Here is a 17,876-nt window from a genome sequence, read left to right as displayed (position 1 = left end):
TCACTGTAGGTAAACAGATTAAAAAAAAAGTAACTAACAAAGCCTTTAGAAATATAGTTAAATTTTATTTTTGTTTGCAGTGAAAATTAAAATAGATTTCTTATAATTCCCTTCACTATTTCAGCTCTGGGATCAGCTGGTGCTCATCAGGGCCCACCTCTTCTTCTTCATTCAAGTCTTCTTTTGTTTCTGCATCTGTCACCTCGGGGTGACTGCAGGCAGCATCCCTAGCAGAAAGCTTTTTCATTTTGATGTTTGGCAGTTTCCTCAGATCACCATCCCATTCTCTTAAAGAGAAAAAACAGGTAATGAAAACCAGTTGCCAACAGAAAGGAAGGAATGGCAGAGTTAATTCACATTTCCTCAGAAGATGCTAACTCAAGTGAGGCTGCTTTTCTAAGTTATCTTCTGTCCCACTGTGGTATGAATGAGCAACAAAGATTTCACCTGATTTTGTACACTACAGAAGGTGTAATTTCTCTATGAAGAAATAAGTACTTTCAGATGTGATATTCTGAAACAAAAATATATGATTCACTTTATTCCCAAAGATTAACTCTACCCTCAGTCACTTTTGGCCACCTGCTTTTAGGTTTGTCTCATTCAATTTGCAGTCTGGTAAGCAACAGAAAAACAGGTCAGAAGAGTTTCTTCATCTGGAGGCTTGATTTGCATATGTGACATCACATGTACATAAGTCCCTGGTGATTTATGGTAAATGTTAACTTGTTGTATGACTGACTTCAAGAGAACACAAAAGGTTAGTAACATTAAATCATATGGTGAATGTATTATTGCAAAAGGCTGCATGAAGGAGAACAGGTTGTTTTAAATATAAGTCAAACCCAGTACTCACTTAATAGAATGCTTTCTTGATTATAGTAAGTGCACTTCATGGATAATTTTTCTCAAGGGCAGAGACAGTATTTGCCAATTATAAGATACATTTTTCCTTTACTAAGGCAATACAACAATACTTCTATCTGATGTCCCTGTTTAAGAAGTCAATTGCATATTTATAAATACAGCACTTTCTCTTTGGAACTTCTGGCTTTATTCCAACATCCTGTAAATATGACTTCTGGCTACATAACATCTCTGCGAGTCAGTGATTCCTTGCAACATAAGCATTCCTAAGTTGTTTTTTTTTTCTTCCTTTAAAGTATTTCACTTGATAGAGCTGTCAGCAAAAATGCTCACTCCATCTACTATCAGGACATACCAACATGCTGGCCCAGATGAGCCAGCAGCAAGTTTCACAGCTCCCAGATCTTTTAACTGGATGCAAGTTGTAAATTCATTTAAGATTTTTAACTAGTATATACACACATACCAACACTACTGTGAACAGCTAAAGTCAGAATTTTTGGTCAAATATTATCTAATAATATTGAGAAAAAAAGTTACTTAAGTTACAGAAATGGCATTCTAACTGTTGAATCTAAATCTTCCAATGTTCTAATTAATAACTGGCATAGGTGGTCAGCTTGTAACAACTAAGAAATGCCAAAATAGCAGTACCATACCTACTCTGCTCTTTCAAATGACAAATTCCTTGGCAGTTTTGCCTAAGTTCCTTTTTTTATGAAAAAAGACTTACAACAGGTGAACTTCAGAAACACTATTTTGCATAAACAGATTATTAGTAATAATAAAAAACCTACCTGAAAAATTTAAGATGCTTTCTGTTCATAATGTCTGGGATTTCTAATAGGAAAGAAATTAAATTCTGTTAGATGTGTTACATTATTCAAGTGAATCTCATTTCAAAAGGAGAAATGTGAGCTAAATGGCCTCTAACCAAAATGGCTACATACCTCCCTTCCATTGCAACCAAACTGTTCTAAAAGAAACCTGCCATACATATATACAAATAATAAAATAAATAAAAATAATAATACAAATAACTAAAGCAATAATACATATCTGTATTACCTTTGCTAGTAAAAAGGAAGGCAAATATTTTGTATTGAGACCTGTGGAACAGACCATTTTGCTTTCTTCCTTCCAGAGTAGCTAAAATCTTCCTACTAAAGTGTGATTTATAAATTTAGGCAGATTTTTACATAGGATGCCAAAGCTCTTTTGCCTCCCTTCTCTGTCCTTCTTTTCTTGGTCAGTCCTGGAGTGTTACAAGCAGCCTGTGTTTAACATCACCACTAATTTATGGAGATTTATACCTTAGGAGCCTTGACATCTTCCCACAGTATAAGACAGTATTGTCCTTGAGCAAATAGTTTTACTTTTGTTCATCAATCAATTTCCTCAAGTTTTAGTGTAATAAATAAAATCATGCTATCAATGCAGGACTATGGATGATTTTGCTACTACAAAACATGGGATGATGATACCTGTGCCGTTTATCTTTGTGGCCAGACAGTCCTTACTATGCAGAAAACTACTCCTTCCTTTCATACTTAGTCATGAAGTTACCAACTGAAGAACAATAATATATGTGAAATGTTTTGATAACAATTACAGTGATTTCTGCAGACTGTTCCTCAGTAAACAGATGAGGTGATACTGCTCACAGCTGAGCAAGCAAACACAAAGAAACATTTACCTAGTGCTTTTTTGAACTGCAGTCATGGCAGCACAGTGGCAAATGCTGGAACATCCCAGCTCCCACAAGGGAAAGAAGTTCTTCCCTTCTCCCAGGTATTTTACAAGGGGCAATCAGTGCTAGTCCATTTTCCCCTAGTAGTGCATGTAGTGATGTAAACAGTGAGTTTGGCAGAAGTGGCACCATGCTGAGATTTGTATTTTTTCCTTTGATAAAAGCACTGATTCAACATACAGTTCAGTGTTCTTGTCAGACAAACCAGGACTACGTGACAAGACTTCCAAATTAAGTCCTTTCATTTGTTTTCCTTTTTTTTTGGAAAATGTATAATAGGTTTAAGTTATGCAGACCTTTTCCAAAGAGAATATTCTAACAGTCTTATGTAGCCTATCATTCAGGGCTCACCAACATCATGAGAAAGCAGGCACTCAGAGGAAATTCTGTGACAAACCAAGATTTGGCACTGAATTCATCTTTGTTGCTTTGGCAGTGGCAAAATTTTTAAGCTACAGTTACATGTGTGTTTACAATATGTTACACAATAAAAACTACTGAGTTGCAAGATTAAGAATAGAGCTGCGTGTAGAAGTAATTTATATACTGCACAGTAACTGATTTTCTAAATTATGCTGGATTAGTAACACTTGTCTAACTCAGCTGCATCTCCTTAGCATGCACCAATGTCATGGGTTTTGCTGCTGCTTGTGAACTTCTTCATTTGCTTTAAGATGTTAAGTCATAGGAGCATGTTTTTCTGAACTAAAGACAGAAAAAAATGTAAGAGAGAAATACAGAACAAGAATTAGTAGGAAAGAAATGAAGACAGTATTTTGGGGAGTAGATTATTGTCTGGCATTTCTAAGACAAAGTATTCAACAATTTATGGATTTAGCAAAACAGCAGAAAGATGGTAAGCAAACATTTTCTAATGTTTCTGACCCTTTCAGACAGTTTTACTTTTCTCTTTTGTGAGGATGAACAAACAGCCTGTTAAAAAGAAGGAAACTGTAGATGCTCTTTAGGCAAAAAATTGTTCAGTTATACAATAATGATCACTAGGGAAAACAGCAGCTAACGAATAGTACAGAAGTTACATTAGCAGATAAATGGAAATGATACAGCCTTCATCTGAATTAAATTGATTTCCCTGTAATGTGAAGCCTGCAGAACTAATTAATAAAACTAGTGTATTTAGTTTTAAAAGCCACTTTCCCGCAAGATAAGTATTATGCATGAGAGAACATGTAAGGTAATTAGAAGCAAATTATCAAAAATGGATGGTGTTCGAATGAAATAATTATGATGCTTTTCCACTGAAAGCATACTAACTCTGGGTTACAAATAAATAAATAAGTATCTAGCATTGCCTTTCAATAGCTTTGCTATAAACATGTAATACCAGATTAAACAGAAAACCCAAATACACAAAAATGAAAAGAAGAGGAAGAAAACTGCAGTAAAACTACTGTAGATGTATTTAAGGAGTAAGTGACAAGGAGCTGCTAAACCTCAACAACATCACTGATACTGTTCCCTGTATAGCTACTGTTTGTTTAAAAAAAGACTACAATTTACTATATTTCAGGATGTCTACCACTTTTGTAAACAAATTCTTACATTTTGTAAAGGGTTAGTTTTTCATTTACATATATCCTTGACAGGACAAGAGGAAATGCCCTCAGGCTACACCCAGGGAAGGTTCATGTTGGATGTTAGGACAGATGTTTTTTCACTTAAAGGATGGTTAAGCATTGGAATGAGCTGCCCAAGGAAGTGATGGAGGAATCAGCAGCCTGGGAAGTGTTCAAGAAATGACTAGATGTGGCACTTAGTGCTATGGTCTAGTTGACATGGTAGTGTTTGGTCAAAGGTTGGATTTAATGATCTTGGAAGTCTTTTCCAACTTAATTGATTCTATGATATAAACAGACTGCATCAAAGTTTAGTAGACTTCCCTAAATGAAAAGAATACATACTATGCAGTCTCTTCATAGCAAATGCACATGCATACAAGAAATAACTGAGTTCAAGAACGGGGGGGGGAAAAAACCCAACAAATCTAAGTCAGTTATAATAGCTCCACTCACTAAAGCTTCTAGGATTAATAATGAGCTAGAGGCATAAAAGCACTGTTTCCAGCTGATTTCCATTTATGCCCAATCTCTAATTACAGTATTTAGTTGCTATAGTACTTAGCAGCAACTATTTTCTCTGAATGAACACTGTCCTAGACAGAGAGCAAAACCTGCAACAGCTGTGATAACAAATAATGAATGATTTTAAAGTGTATTTAATATGTGAAGTTGCACTGTGCTCTGTGAATGCTTTACTTACTAATTCTATAATAACCTCAAATTTTGCCTACAATATTTCTAGCTTATTCATGATTTTTATGTTGTGCTTGTGTATTTGACATCTTTTTCTCTAGCCTTGCTGCCTTTTTCTGTCAGCTTTCCACTAAGCACTAAGGACAAAAAGAACTAAAATTTAAAAGCAAAAAAACAAAAAGAACACATTCTACAATTAAGCTGTTTGATGACAATCACAGAATCTATTTTCCTATTACTTTTTTCCTCTCCTTCTAAGACATCAAAGATGATGCATGTGGTCATACAGATATTCTTAAATTCCTCTGCCTCTGCACTGGCAAAATTTTAAAGTCATTAATTTTCTTGATTTGTACAATACATATCACATATCGCACACATGGGTGTGCTGATTTTGGCCAGTTAATTTTCTTCACAGTAGTTAGCACAGGGCTGCATTTTAGATTAGCTGGAAATGGTGTTGATGAAAACAGGATGTTTTCATTATTCCTGAGCTGGGCTTGCACAGGTAAGACTCTTTCTGCTCCTCAGCCCAGCCCACCAGTGAGGAGGCTGAGGGTGCACAAGGAGCTGGGAGGGAACACAGCTGGGACAGCTGACCAGGGAATATGACACACAACCCAAACCTTGCTGTGCTTTGAATCCTAACTACAGAATAATGTAGATTTTTCATGTTTTCCACAACATATTTTACTATTAGAAGGATCAATTATGTCTGGATAATAATTTAGCATTAAAGCCAAGTTTACCACTCAGCCTCAACCTGTACATTATTCGTTAAAGCAAAATACAAACACTGCTTATCTTGACTATCCCCAAACAACTCTTCTTGCACTTTCATGATCCCTTTTTCTTTCTTATTTCACCAAACTATTGCTGCTTCACTTCAGCCTAGTTCCAGCCATCAAATGAAGGTCAAACCAGCTGCTGTACAGAATTCAAGGGAGGTGCATTAAAAGCTCACTTTAGTTTGAAAAATAGGTTATATATGCCTGGACTGAAAAGACAGTACCAACAAATATGCAGAAAGAAAGGCAAAAGTAGAATATATGAGTCAGATCTCCACCATCTTTTTTTCTCCTTTTCTTTACCGTGGCCCTCCTCCCAAATAACTCTGTAAGGCACAAGCACCTAGCACTTAGGAATTTCTTTAAAGAGAAAAATAAAGACAATGCCTAGAAAGTTTGCTTAGATTCTGGCCTTGTGAGCAGGTGTGAGGACTGAATTCTTTCTGATACTTTTACATACCTATTCCATAGCCCTCATAGAGTTGTCTTTCACGTTCTATTGTCTGCTTGATGACAGTTTCCCGTGAACCATGCTGTCTTCCTTGTCTGCCTTTAATACTGTTTTGTAATTCAATCTGCTCCAATTCAGCATTGAATCGACACATATAACTGAAAGAAATAAAATCCATAAAAGCTAGATGCAGTCATACAAAAAAAATTGCAAAACATAATTACTCTGATAAATTATTTTACTAATTGTATTTATTTTCTAATTTATTTTATTTATTGGAGCCTCAAGGAGTAAGTAGTATGAAATCTGCATGTTCAGGTGTCACAAAATAACCCAACAAGTAAATGCATGTGATTACTACTGTCCAAATCATTTCAAGTCCTCTACGCACTACAAAACTAGGGATATACTTAAATAATTAAAAAAAAAGAAACTACAAAACAACTTATTTGAATAATTCTTGTATGACTATATACATCTCTCAATATTTGTCACTGGCAACAAAATCAACTACTTTATATTGTAATTAGCAATATATAAAAGTCCTCCTCTGAGTCATCATCACATTACTTTTAAAGACAAGTCAAGGTTTTTAATCTTGTTTTTAACACCAGTCTTACTTTTCAATTAGTTCACCAGCTTCCTTCTTTGTGTACTCGATTTTACTGGGATCAAGGTGACTTTGAAACCATTGCAGTTTTTCTCCTACAAGAATAAACTGAATATTAATGGTTACACCACCACTGTAGCATCAACACATATTAAAGTTTCTCAAAGTTTTTAAAGCCCCCCCACCCCCGCCATTTTTCAAGATTTTGAATGGTATCAGAGACTCTGATACTGTGGGGACCAAGTATGAAGGCAGCTGTAATAGAAACATTTCCACATCATTTCAGAATTATTTTATACCTCCCTTACATGAAAAAAAAAAAAAAAGTTAGACTTTGTTTTACTGGAAATTAACTAAAATATCTCTATATCAATTACTTAGGAAGGAAACTTAGAAAGGGGGAAAAAACCAACACAGTGGCTAAGAGTTCTGGTTGTCACATCTGTTTTTAAACAGATTAAACTGAAAAGCTGCAGGATCAATCATATGGAAGAGAAAAATATTTCAGGATGTGTCTCCAAGTTTTGAATTTATTTGCTAATACAATGTGTCTTTTAAGCTACATATATCATCTTCTTCTACAAGCAATTGTAAAAAGCTTGGAGACCAAAAACAATAAATTTGTGTACAGATGTACAAAACACTCCTTTGGTCTATATTGCCCTGCTGTTGTGTACATTGACTCAGCCCCAAATTCAATCTTGTATATATTAAGTGGACATGTCAGGTATTTCAGTATTCAACCAAGTCTAATTGATGATTGCAGAATCAGATTATAGAAAAAGAAGCTCTAACTGGATGTCTAAAAAGTTGATAAAACTTAGAATCTGTACTAAGAAACTGAATACTGTACTCAGTAATAGAAGTTTCTGCTTACCGATAATACTTAAACGCAAAGCTTTGTCAGTCTTCAACCTAGCAGAGAAAAACCAGATGTGTTAGCCAGGAATGAGTACCATATAAACAATGACCTTCATTTTATTCTCAAAAAGTTGGGGTTTTTTTCAGTCACAATGAAAGTCAAGGTATAATTTCAAATAGAAATATTTGACAACTTCCAAATAATGTAAAATTTTTTCTGTTTCATCCAAAAGATCTAATTTCTGGTAAAATTACTAGCTGAAATTTGTCCAGTTTACCTATTAAGCTAAAAAGTTTCTTGGAAGAAAAAAAGATGCACTATTTTTTTTAAAACACAACAAAAGGAATTACACCAAAGAGCTGCATTGTCACAATTTCCTTAAGTATTTCTGATATTCTTGTGGTATGTTTAATGAGTTGGCAGATTTCACTGCACTGCATTCTTGCAAATCAAGCATGCAATGTGAAAAAATACCATTCTGTTACCTTAAAGCTTGTCATAATTAAAGTTTGTGCTTAGTGAACAGTAAATTAATATGTTAAGAAACCAAAATTAACAACTTCATTAAAGAATTCCCCAGCTCTGTCTCACAGTACTTTTAAGTCCACTTGAATCTCTGGCAGGTTACTCAAAAGCCTTCTGTACTCTATGAGGTGTGGGTATACAGTTCTATTTGGGATTAATTTTCATCCTAATTAGGAGTTCTCAAAAAAGAGAAGTTCTCTAGCAGGAACGCCTAAGCCTCGTACTCTTTTGTCCTGAAGGTGTCAGATTCAATCTGCATCAAAGGATCTTGCAATGTTCTGTTGTATCCAGAAAGGAAAACAAGACATTATTGGGGTAAGTATGAAATTTTTCACTGGAAAATATATCCCAGCCATTAATATTCAGTGTATATATTCAAGGACATCTGATAAATTGACTTCTTCTTATTAAATAGAAAAATTGGTAATGGATTAAGTAAATCATAAAGGCTATAATTGACAAATAATAAATAATGCTAAAAGTCATCATAGTTCAAAGCTATTGTACTCCTTTATTAAATTCCTTTTACTCTGTAAAATTTAATGAGCATTTTAGAGCTAACTGAAGTAACTGAGAGCACAGAAGTCTGTCACCTATCACAAAAACTGGAATCAAAAGATAAACCCTTACTTTTCCAGAGACAAACATACTTGCACCACTTGTCCACAAACCTACATTATTAAATAACAATTTAGTTTTTCAAGAAGTATTTCATCCTTTGAAGACTCCCTAAAAGCCATGTACAAGCAAATGCACAGCATGTATGAACTGCTAAGAATTCCACTAATGTAGTGGGATAGAATATAAGAAAATAAAGATAGTGCAGGAAGTAATCTCACCCCTAAGGAGTTGCAGCTGGGCCAATTATCAAAGATTAACAGGCCACAGCTGTAACCAATGAGAAGAAGAGTGCTATAAAAGAGTGGGGTGGCTGGGTGAGAAGGGAACTGGAGTCAGTTGGCTGCTTTGTGAAGAAGAAAGAGTCAGTGCTCTGAGGAGCAGCCCATGAGAGACACCAAGAAGGTATGAAACTTTTGTGATAAGGAGACGACAGTATGGAACCCTTGCGGTAAGATGACAACGCACTAATACATTAAAGAAATTTCTACTTCTATGGATACCCCAGCATGTGTAGAAGAAGCCTTCAATAAAAGCTGGGCAGGCTTTTATCCTCAGAGGACTTACAGCAGGGAGCTTTGGATGCTAACAGCATCCAAGAAAAGGACGCATACTTCCCTTAGTAGAACTCCACACCATCAATCCCTGCTGGGAACCCTGCAAGGCAACGCTGCCAGATGAGTCTGTCTGCAGAGCTTTGCCATGGAGAAAATAACAATAGCATCTAAGAAAGCTGCCTAAACAGGATCATTTCACACATCTTCATTCTAAAACACTAGAAACTGCCATCTGCACCTGCTAAGGGCCACTAAATCATTTATCAAAGCAGCGAAGTACAGAACCACCATTTCTTCTGAATCAAAAACCTTCAGTCTCCTGGTGCACACAACTAATTTCAGTATGAGAAATAATGAATGATCGGCTCGGATGTTGGCGTATTGTACTTTTTATAAAAACCTCACCTCAGTGGCTGCTAGAAGACAACAGCATTAGCAGGGAGGCTAATCAAATCAGGTGAGTCAAAGAAACTTCCTCTCCTCTCCCTCCACACAATGAGTAATAGCTTTTGCTCAGGAAGGAGAGGTAAGGTCAGGGATGCAGTCTTGTGGCAGGCAATTGTTTCTTGATGATTTTCTTCTTCACCCACCTTCCAGAAATCCTCTGCTTAGGCAATGATTATTAATAAGAATGATTAGTTGTTTTCTTGATGTTTACTAAGTACTTTAAAACTACATTCTACATGTTCCTTTAGCAGCTCTTTATCTCAGATATTTTATTCAACTGTTCTTCTCTAAATACTAACAATGAATAAGTATTTTCCAAATGAGATTATGAACTCAGTATTTTTCCCTGATAATATCCGTAAGTGCAAATGCCATCTATGGGTCTGAAAAAAAAGATAGGCTTTTCAGAATAAATAATTTTAAAAGCTAACAGTCTATCAGGTCCTCATAAGGAATCTGCAAGAGTATGTCACAAAGCATCACTGCCACAAGCAATGCAAGTAGAAGCACAGTGGATCAAGAGAGATTAGGAAGTTAGGGGAAAACCTCAGAAAAAGCACACACAGTGTTCTACCAGGAAACATTTTAAGATTGCTTACTCCCAAAGGGTCACTTCATGCCCCATCACTGTAAAAACTCCTTAGATGTCATATTTCAGAGCATGTCAGTATTAGACTGGCTTATCTGTAATGAAAATGCACTGACTACTAAGAAATTGATCGTGCATGCTCAATAGAAAGGGTCCATTTTGACTCAGGAGGGAAAACAACAGGAATAAAAAAAAAAGTGCAGCTACATTAGCTTTAGCTACCAAAACCAGATATGTTTTCCTGCAACTGCAGAAATACCTGACTGCTGTTAGTACATGACTACTACCGAAGTTTCATTAATTTCCCACTATGGTTAGGTTTCCTAAAGTGTAGAAAAGTTAGTGTTCTACTACTGCCAGTGAAGCAGCTATTGCTGTCTCATAAAAACATCCATGTAATAATTTAACAGAGCAAACAAGCTGCCTAAAGGAATAAGAATTCACATGTAGATTAAGAGAGAATAAACTGGTAGTAATACACTGGAAGTTGTCGCTGCTCATTAGACCTTGAAGAGAATTCAGAGGAGATGGACGCAGGCAAGAAAAAAGTGTAATTGAAGTGAACAAGATGATTTAAGATTGTAGCCAATTTTCTAAAAGCAATTGGTTTGTCTCCTCTTATTATGGTTAAGATTAGTCTTTTGTAGTGCAGTCACAGTTTCTGGACAGTAAGCTTATAACTGCTGTCATATTTCCTTATGAATGCTTGCAGTGAAGAGTGGACAATGGAGCCCACAAAAGACTTCTGCAACTTAATGGAGAATTTCTCCCTCATTTTTTCCCAATGCTGCATTTTAAATTTTCAAATTCCTTGTGGATAATGTCTACCCTTTTTTACTATCTCATTTGGGCAAAAGATACTGCAATATGCATCTCACAACTTAATGCAATTTTCCTTTCTTTATAAAATAAACAGGAACAATCACAGTAGTTATTTCCTTCCCTCCATCCTATAGGAAAGTTAATAAGCAAATAGAAGCCTAAACTGTCTCCAGACAAGCATCAAAGGGAAAAAAAGCCAACAAAATCCAACCAAACCAAAACAAGCAAAATAAAATAAACAAACCACACAAACCCAAAAACATTGACTTCTATAAAAGATATTCTCACCCTCCAGTAACACACCACTCAAGGGTTTCCTACACCCTACACCTTTGTGTTAAATAGTAATTAACAGATAAAATGTATATGTTCGAAAAGATTTAACTGCACAAATTTAGCTAGCCACAATTAAAGCATCCTCTGGCAAAGAAATCCACAGCTTAAGAAAATAGTACAGATTACCTCTATGGACTTCCTACATTCACTGAATACTCTAATCCCGTTTTTCCATTCTGCAGAAGTGCACTAGCCTGTACAGAGCAATTATCCTCTTTACTCAGACCTAGCGAGATCACATTGAGAACTCCATTTCTAGTTTTGTGTCCTATTCATACTTCAGACAACTTCTACACAATAACAAGCATGGTCAAAAAAATGCCAGATTTGTAGACTGGACTAAGGAAGAAAATTCTGTAGAGATTACAAGGCAGCTTCTATTTACCACCAAATGATGTACTAACCTTCCACCAGAGAACAGGGCTGTCATTCAATAGAAGCAATTTGGAAAATTGTTTAAAGACATTTAATAGACCTGCAGAAGCAATGCAGAAGAATAAAACTGGTGTGAGCTATTTCTTTTTCCCTAGAGTGTAGGAGTGGAAAGCTTTCCTCCATTCACAGCATCAGAAATTTGTTTTGTCTTTTTCAGAGCTATGCAAAATCCAAGCCTCACCATTATATTACAGAAACTGAAAGCTAAGTAATTACAACAAAAAAGTTCAACACGTGTTTAATTCCCAATATTTAAAAAAAATCCTGAGAACTTACCAAGCTGATAGTAAAAATAGAGATTCAAAAGAAATTGGAAACCTTAATAAGTCTTTTAAAAACACTAAGGGGGAAAAAAATCATTTTCATGTCTTTCAAATTAAATTGCTCTTCAAGCCAAGACAATACAAAAATAGAACATAGAGAATTGGAGGATGTTTTTAGTGCAACTGATTTGTAGAAACCACAACAAAAGTGATCTATTTACAAAATACAGAATGTTAGTTAACTGTTCAGGCCCCAGAAGTGTAAGATGTAGAAATCTTATTTATAAGATATAAAGATACAAAATATAAGATCATTTTGCTATCACAATATGCTATGGATGGTCAAAACTGACACACTATTCTTGGTGGAATGGTTTTCCTATGCAAAATGAAAGGTTACATCTTTTACAATCAGCCTAGATTGAAATAGCAAGGATAGGGCTTCTTCAAACACATCAGTGACCAAAGGAAAACTAAAGCTAATGTAGGGCTCTTACTGAATTGAGGGGCACCCTGGCAACAGAGGAGAGACGAGGCAGAAATACCAAACGCCTTCTTTGCACGGACCTTGACTGCCAAGAGCAGCCCTCAGGAATCTCTGACCAGGGCTAAGGAATGTCAGAAGGGAAGACTTTCCCTTGACCAAGGAGGATTGGGCTAGAGAACACCCAGGAAAGCTTGACATCCACAAAGCCATGGGCCCTGAGGGATTCATCCATGAGTGCCAAGGAAGCAGGCAGACACCATGGCTAAACCACTCACGATTATCTTTGAAAGGTTGTGGAGATGAGGAGAGGAGCCTGAGGACTGGAAGAAAACAAATGTCACTCTGGTCTTCCAAGATGGCAAGAAGGAGAACCCAGGGAACTACTGGCCAGTCAGCCCCACCTAAACCACTGCAAAGGCGACAGAGCACCTCATTCTGGAGGCCATCTCTATCCACATGCACAACAGGGAGGTGATCAGGAGTGGTCAGCATGGATTTACTAAAGGCAAGTCATGTTTGACCAACCTGATAGCCTTCTATGATGAAACAACAGCCTGAATGGATGAGGGGAAAGCAGTGGATATTGTCTATCTCAATTTCAGCACGGCCTTTGAACGTTTTGCTGTTGCAAGAGGAAGGAGGAAGAAAATGTAGCACTCTAAGAAGAAATATCACACTGTTGTCCCTATCAGCGTAACCACACCAGACTGTCACTAAAAGACTGAGTGTGCCATGTCACAATGAATAACCAGTAAGTATTGCTCCCTCACTAAGTTTTCTTGTGCATGTTTTTCTGTATGGTGAAGTCACGAATGCACGCACTAAGAATCAAGTAAGATGAAGTCATCTTTTGTGACTAAGAACTGTGAGCGTTTTTTATGACACAAGGTGAGAGAGCTAAGGGACAAAGTGGTCAATTTAGCAGTAGGAAAATAATCTGCAATAAAAAATTACTATCAATAGTCAGAGAGCATAGAAAAAAATACAAAACAGCAGGGAAAACCTCTCTCACGTTAAGAATCTGCCCAATCAACACATGCTGCTTGTGAATTCTTGCAGCAGCCCTGCTGGAGGCTACATGACCCCACTGTGGCAGCAAAGGCCTCCCTTCTAGGGAAAGAACGGTGCAACTGCTATGGATAAGGTTGTACATCAATCCCAACAATAAAACTGCACAGTCTCTGGACCAGGAGTTTCCAATTTAACAGCTTCAGACAAATGAGTATTTGGGTTCAGCTCACAAGGTCCATCCAGACACTACAATTTATACAGCATTATCTAGTTTATGTAGTGCTATATTATACTTAAACTGAAAATGCTTTAAGCTAGCTTTAGTAACTTCCTAAATAAACATATTTATGCATAACAACAAGCAAGCTTAGACAATGTAATTTAAAGGCCAGCATTCACCAGCTGTCTTTTCTCTCTGTGAGAGGGGGAGGTAAAGCTTAAAAGCATGGAACAGCACAAAACCACCAAAGAGGAGTTAACTATACAGTTTTATTCAGAAGTCTGTCTTCTGCAGGAAGGTTTCTGGGTTTTCCTTTCTATTAACTCAGCATTTTAGCAGAAGCAGCTAGACCCTAAGCAGGATCCTTACTGAACTTGAAGTAAAGCCAAACTAGGTGACTCACCTTCATGTGAAATCACCAGCATCATGCTATTCAGATTATCAAAGGCAAGAAATCTAACTTGTAAGGACAGCACTCAAAGTAAAGCAGCAGAACTACATACTTGGTATAACCTGATTCAATGCATGTAAACCTGTCACTTCACATGGCCCAGCAGCAGTGGCAAGTTACACAGGCCTTTCTGTTTTCTTGTGGTTATATCAGCCTAACAGTCCATGTCCACTACCACAAATAAAAAGTATCATTTGTGATGTTATTCTTTGATCTGTACAGAGGTTTTGCAGTCAACTTACTTTTCTTTCTTTTCCTGTTTGTGTACTTCCCTTGCAAGCTGTGCAGCTTTTCTGCTGTAGGGATGGATAACTTTTTTCTCTTGCTTCCCTCCTTGAGGTCTTCTTAACTTTGGCTGAAAAGACATCAAAGATACTATGCACTAACAAGGCTGAGTAAAACATCAAAGGGGAAGAAGTATACACCATGGTAAAGACTGAAAAGGTCATGCACTGATATCTAAGAAAGCCCTTAACTTTCAGTAACATGTTATCAATTTCACCCACTTCAATAACAAAATTACTTGAAGCCAGTACATGCTGTAACAAAACCACTAGAGTACAGGAAATGCTGTAAGAGATCGTACCTAGTGACTACTGTCAGAATACTTCCTTTGTAGAACTCTGCAGCTAGGAAACTAATATTAGCTGTACCTTTGCAGAAAAATGTCCCCATTCGAGCTCTTATCTGGGTTTCTGACAAGAGCCTCGTGTAATTTGTACAATGTAATAAAAGCGATTTTCTTGTTCCTCCCCAGAGATCATTGGAATGCTTCACACCAGGGAGCAGCCAAAGGCTTCCCTTCTGTACCCCTTCATACTGCACAGAGAGGGAATACAGCTCACAAATTTCCAGAGTATGGTAATACTGCTCTAAATTATGCTACTTTCAGGTAAGAAAATGTTTGAACAGAACCGAATGGCTTTATAAAATAATGTGCTAGTTAACTGCACCCAAAAGAAACACCTTAAAGCAAGGGGGCTTTCCTACGTCACAATAAATGGGCATGAGTAAACGCAGACTATAGTACATCCAATTCTCTGCGATAACATCAGTGCTTAGGGCTGCGAAAAAAAAAAAGATGTTGTGAAAGACATGGCTAAAGACACGGCTACTTCGAACACCTCGGGAATTCTCAGGCGGCGGCACCTCCCACCTGCTCCACAGGCGGACCGCGCCTCCCCCCGGCCTGCCAGGGGGGCCCAGAAGGACGCGAACCCCGCGGGAGGAAACGCAGCAGTTTCCATGTGCAGGGTCGGCTCACCGCCGGTACCGGCCCAGAAGGTCGCGAACCCCACCCCGGAGCCAATGCAGCAGTTTTTATGTGCAGGGTCGGCTCACCGCCGGTACCGGCCCACAGGGCCAGCACACCAGCGGGCTCGCCTCCCCAGGGACGCGGCGGGGCCGCTTCCGGAGGGAATGAAGGGGCCAGGAACACCGCGTCCCCAGAAGCGCAGGCTGCGGGAGCCGTACCCCTACCCCAACCCCTATTCCTATCCCTGTCCCTGTTCCCGACCCTATTCCCATCCCCAGCCCGGCACACGCACCATGGCGAGCGAGCCTCCTTCCGGCGCCGCGGTGCAGCAGCCTCAGCGTTCCGGGCGGGCGCGCGGCCGGCGCGGCGGCCGTTCCGCGGCTCTTGGTAGCTGAAATTAATGGGGCTGCGGTGCCCGTGAGGTTGAGATAAAAGAAAAAGTAGAAGTAGTGCAAGAACCTGGTGATCCTTATGATGGAAAATTTCCAGAACTGGAATTCCACAACTTTGCCAATGCAAAGAAAGAGCCTTGCTGAGCTGAAGAAAACGGAACAAAGTGAGCATCCTGTGTGAGGAAACCAGGCTTTCCCTTGGTAAGGGAAAGAAACAACCTCTGGAATGTCCAAAATCAAAACTTGAAGTTAACAGAGAGTGTAACTCACAGACATCACCAAAACAGAAAAAAAGCCTCATCTCTGGCAGCAATGCTCCTGTGGCACCTCCAAGCAGATCAGCACCTACACCAGGGGCCTGTAGAAAAGCACTTGTGACTGTTCAGCTCCAGCATGCCAGGCTCAAAGGAGACACTATCTTTAGGTCTTAGTACTTCTTGCTCTTCAGATGCTGATGAATCTTATACTATATAAAGAAGCATATTAATTTTAAAGATTGTCCTAAACAGCAAGCACACAAATATTTTACTAAAATATATATATATAAGGAAAGTGGGATTATCTAAAGCAAAGTCTTCATTCAGCTTATATTGGAACGTTGGCTGTTTGTGCACTTGCAATAAAACTGTTTCATAGATCTACAAGAGTGCTACAGATGGCAGTGAGAGTAGCAATTTTGGATTTTAATCTGATAATTTAGGATGTAGCAGTCACAGACAGGAAACTGAGCATGGAATTTTAAATAGTCCATTCAAGTAAATAGATTTAGAGTTCTACTGTCAAACAGCACAGGAATCATAGTAGCAAACTGGGGAATAGCTCTGTTTTAATACTGTTCAAATCTGCTGAGGACCAGCAGCTCACATTTAACTGAGGGATGCCAAAGGAAGTCAGGCAATAAGGTAAAATGGCTGTGAAAATAATTTGACTATGGGGCCCACTCATGAATACAAATGGAAGATGAAAAAAGTAACTTGTAGATTCTTTCTTCATTTGGATGAACAGCTTGGAGGCTTTGGAGCATGCATGCCAGGGTATGTCAACAGGTATGGCCCTCCCATCAAAATCCCACAGAGAAACTGCTGTGGTCTCCATCTATCATTTCACAGAGAAATGCTGGGTGGGAAGCAGATGTACAACTGGCTTCACTTCTGAGCTGACGGACATGGTTGGGGCAGAAGTTGGAGCTGAAAGACACCCACAGTAAGTTTTTAATGGGAACTGTAAGAAAGAAACAGAGACTCTGTAGACACTTAAATTTAATGGGCAGCTCTGAGGGGCCTTTCAGCTGGTCTTCTGCCACTGACTGTAATGAGACCTCTGGGTGATGATGCATTTAATCTGATCGCCTAGCTACAAACCAAAAAGTGTTCCATAAAAATGTGCATTGCTTTCTAGACTGGTATTGTTCTTTAAATAGCTTGTAATCTGGAAAATCTTTTTCTTGCTTTTTAGTATTTCACTGAATCCATCTACAAAGGATCTTTTGCAAAATGTCTTGACAGCTGTGAGGAGTAATTGCTGTGTAAGTTCTCCTAAGTCATGTATTTATCCTGTGGGGGAGGAGTAGATACAGACAGAAGAATCCAAATTTGGCATGTTAATAACTGGATCTTAATTTGCATTTTTTGCATTAATTTTACTGATGCTATTACAAATGCATTAATGAAAATAAAGGGATATCTGGCTGTGACAGTAGTTTTTCTTACAGTGTTCAGTAATAAACAATAAAGTTGCAAAATAAAGTAGGTTTATCAAATACAGTTTAATTCTTTCACCCCTGAACTGATTTGCTATTAAATTCTAGTCATTACTAAATATTATTATGTTAAATATTATAAAGCAGTGACTACAGTATGGTACTTAG

The 17,876-nt window shown here is 37.9% G+C and overlaps 1 protein-coding gene across 1 annotated transcript; it reads right to left on the bottom strand.

The window, feature by feature from the left end:
• Positions 1-44: 44 nt before the first annotated feature.
• TMA16 (translation machinery associated 16 homolog) lies at positions 45-16,236 on the bottom strand. The gene is made up of 7 exons (XM_071432004.1): positions 15,910-16,236; positions 14,605-14,717; positions 7,617-7,654; positions 6,750-6,834; positions 6,139-6,287; positions 1,665-1,707; positions 45-287 (listed from the first exon to the last, which is right to left on the bottom strand). The coding sequence occupies exons 1-7, from the start codon at positions 15,910-15,912 to the stop codon at positions 116-118; spliced, it is 603 nt and encodes a 200-aa protein (XP_071288105.1). The 5' UTR covers positions 15,913-16,236; the 3' UTR covers positions 45-115.
• Positions 16,237-17,876: the final 1,640 nt, after the last annotated feature.

Source organism: Agelaius tricolor, unplaced genomic scaffold, assembly GCF_023055355.1.
Source record: "Agelaius tricolor isolate 1412-34295 unplaced genomic scaffold, bAgeTri1.0.p SCAF_8, whole genome shotgun sequence".
Lineage (NCBI taxonomy): Eukaryota > Metazoa > Chordata > Aves > Passeriformes > Icteridae > Agelaius > Agelaius tricolor.
Note: the sequence above shows the minus strand (reverse complement) of the source record. Positions and strands in the feature narration are given on the sequence as shown.

Bases quoted from the DNA above. Each gene is read 5' to 3' on its own strand.
- TMA16 (XM_071432004.1), bottom strand. The intron at 6,288-6,749 runs GTAAGACTGGTG...TATTTCTTTCAG, and splicing joins GCTGGTGAACTAATTGAAAA to TTATATGTGTCGATTCAATG. The intron at 1,708-6,138 runs GTATGTAAAAGT...CTTTCCTATTAG, and splicing joins CTATGAGGGCTATGGAATAG to AAATCCCAGACATTATGAAC.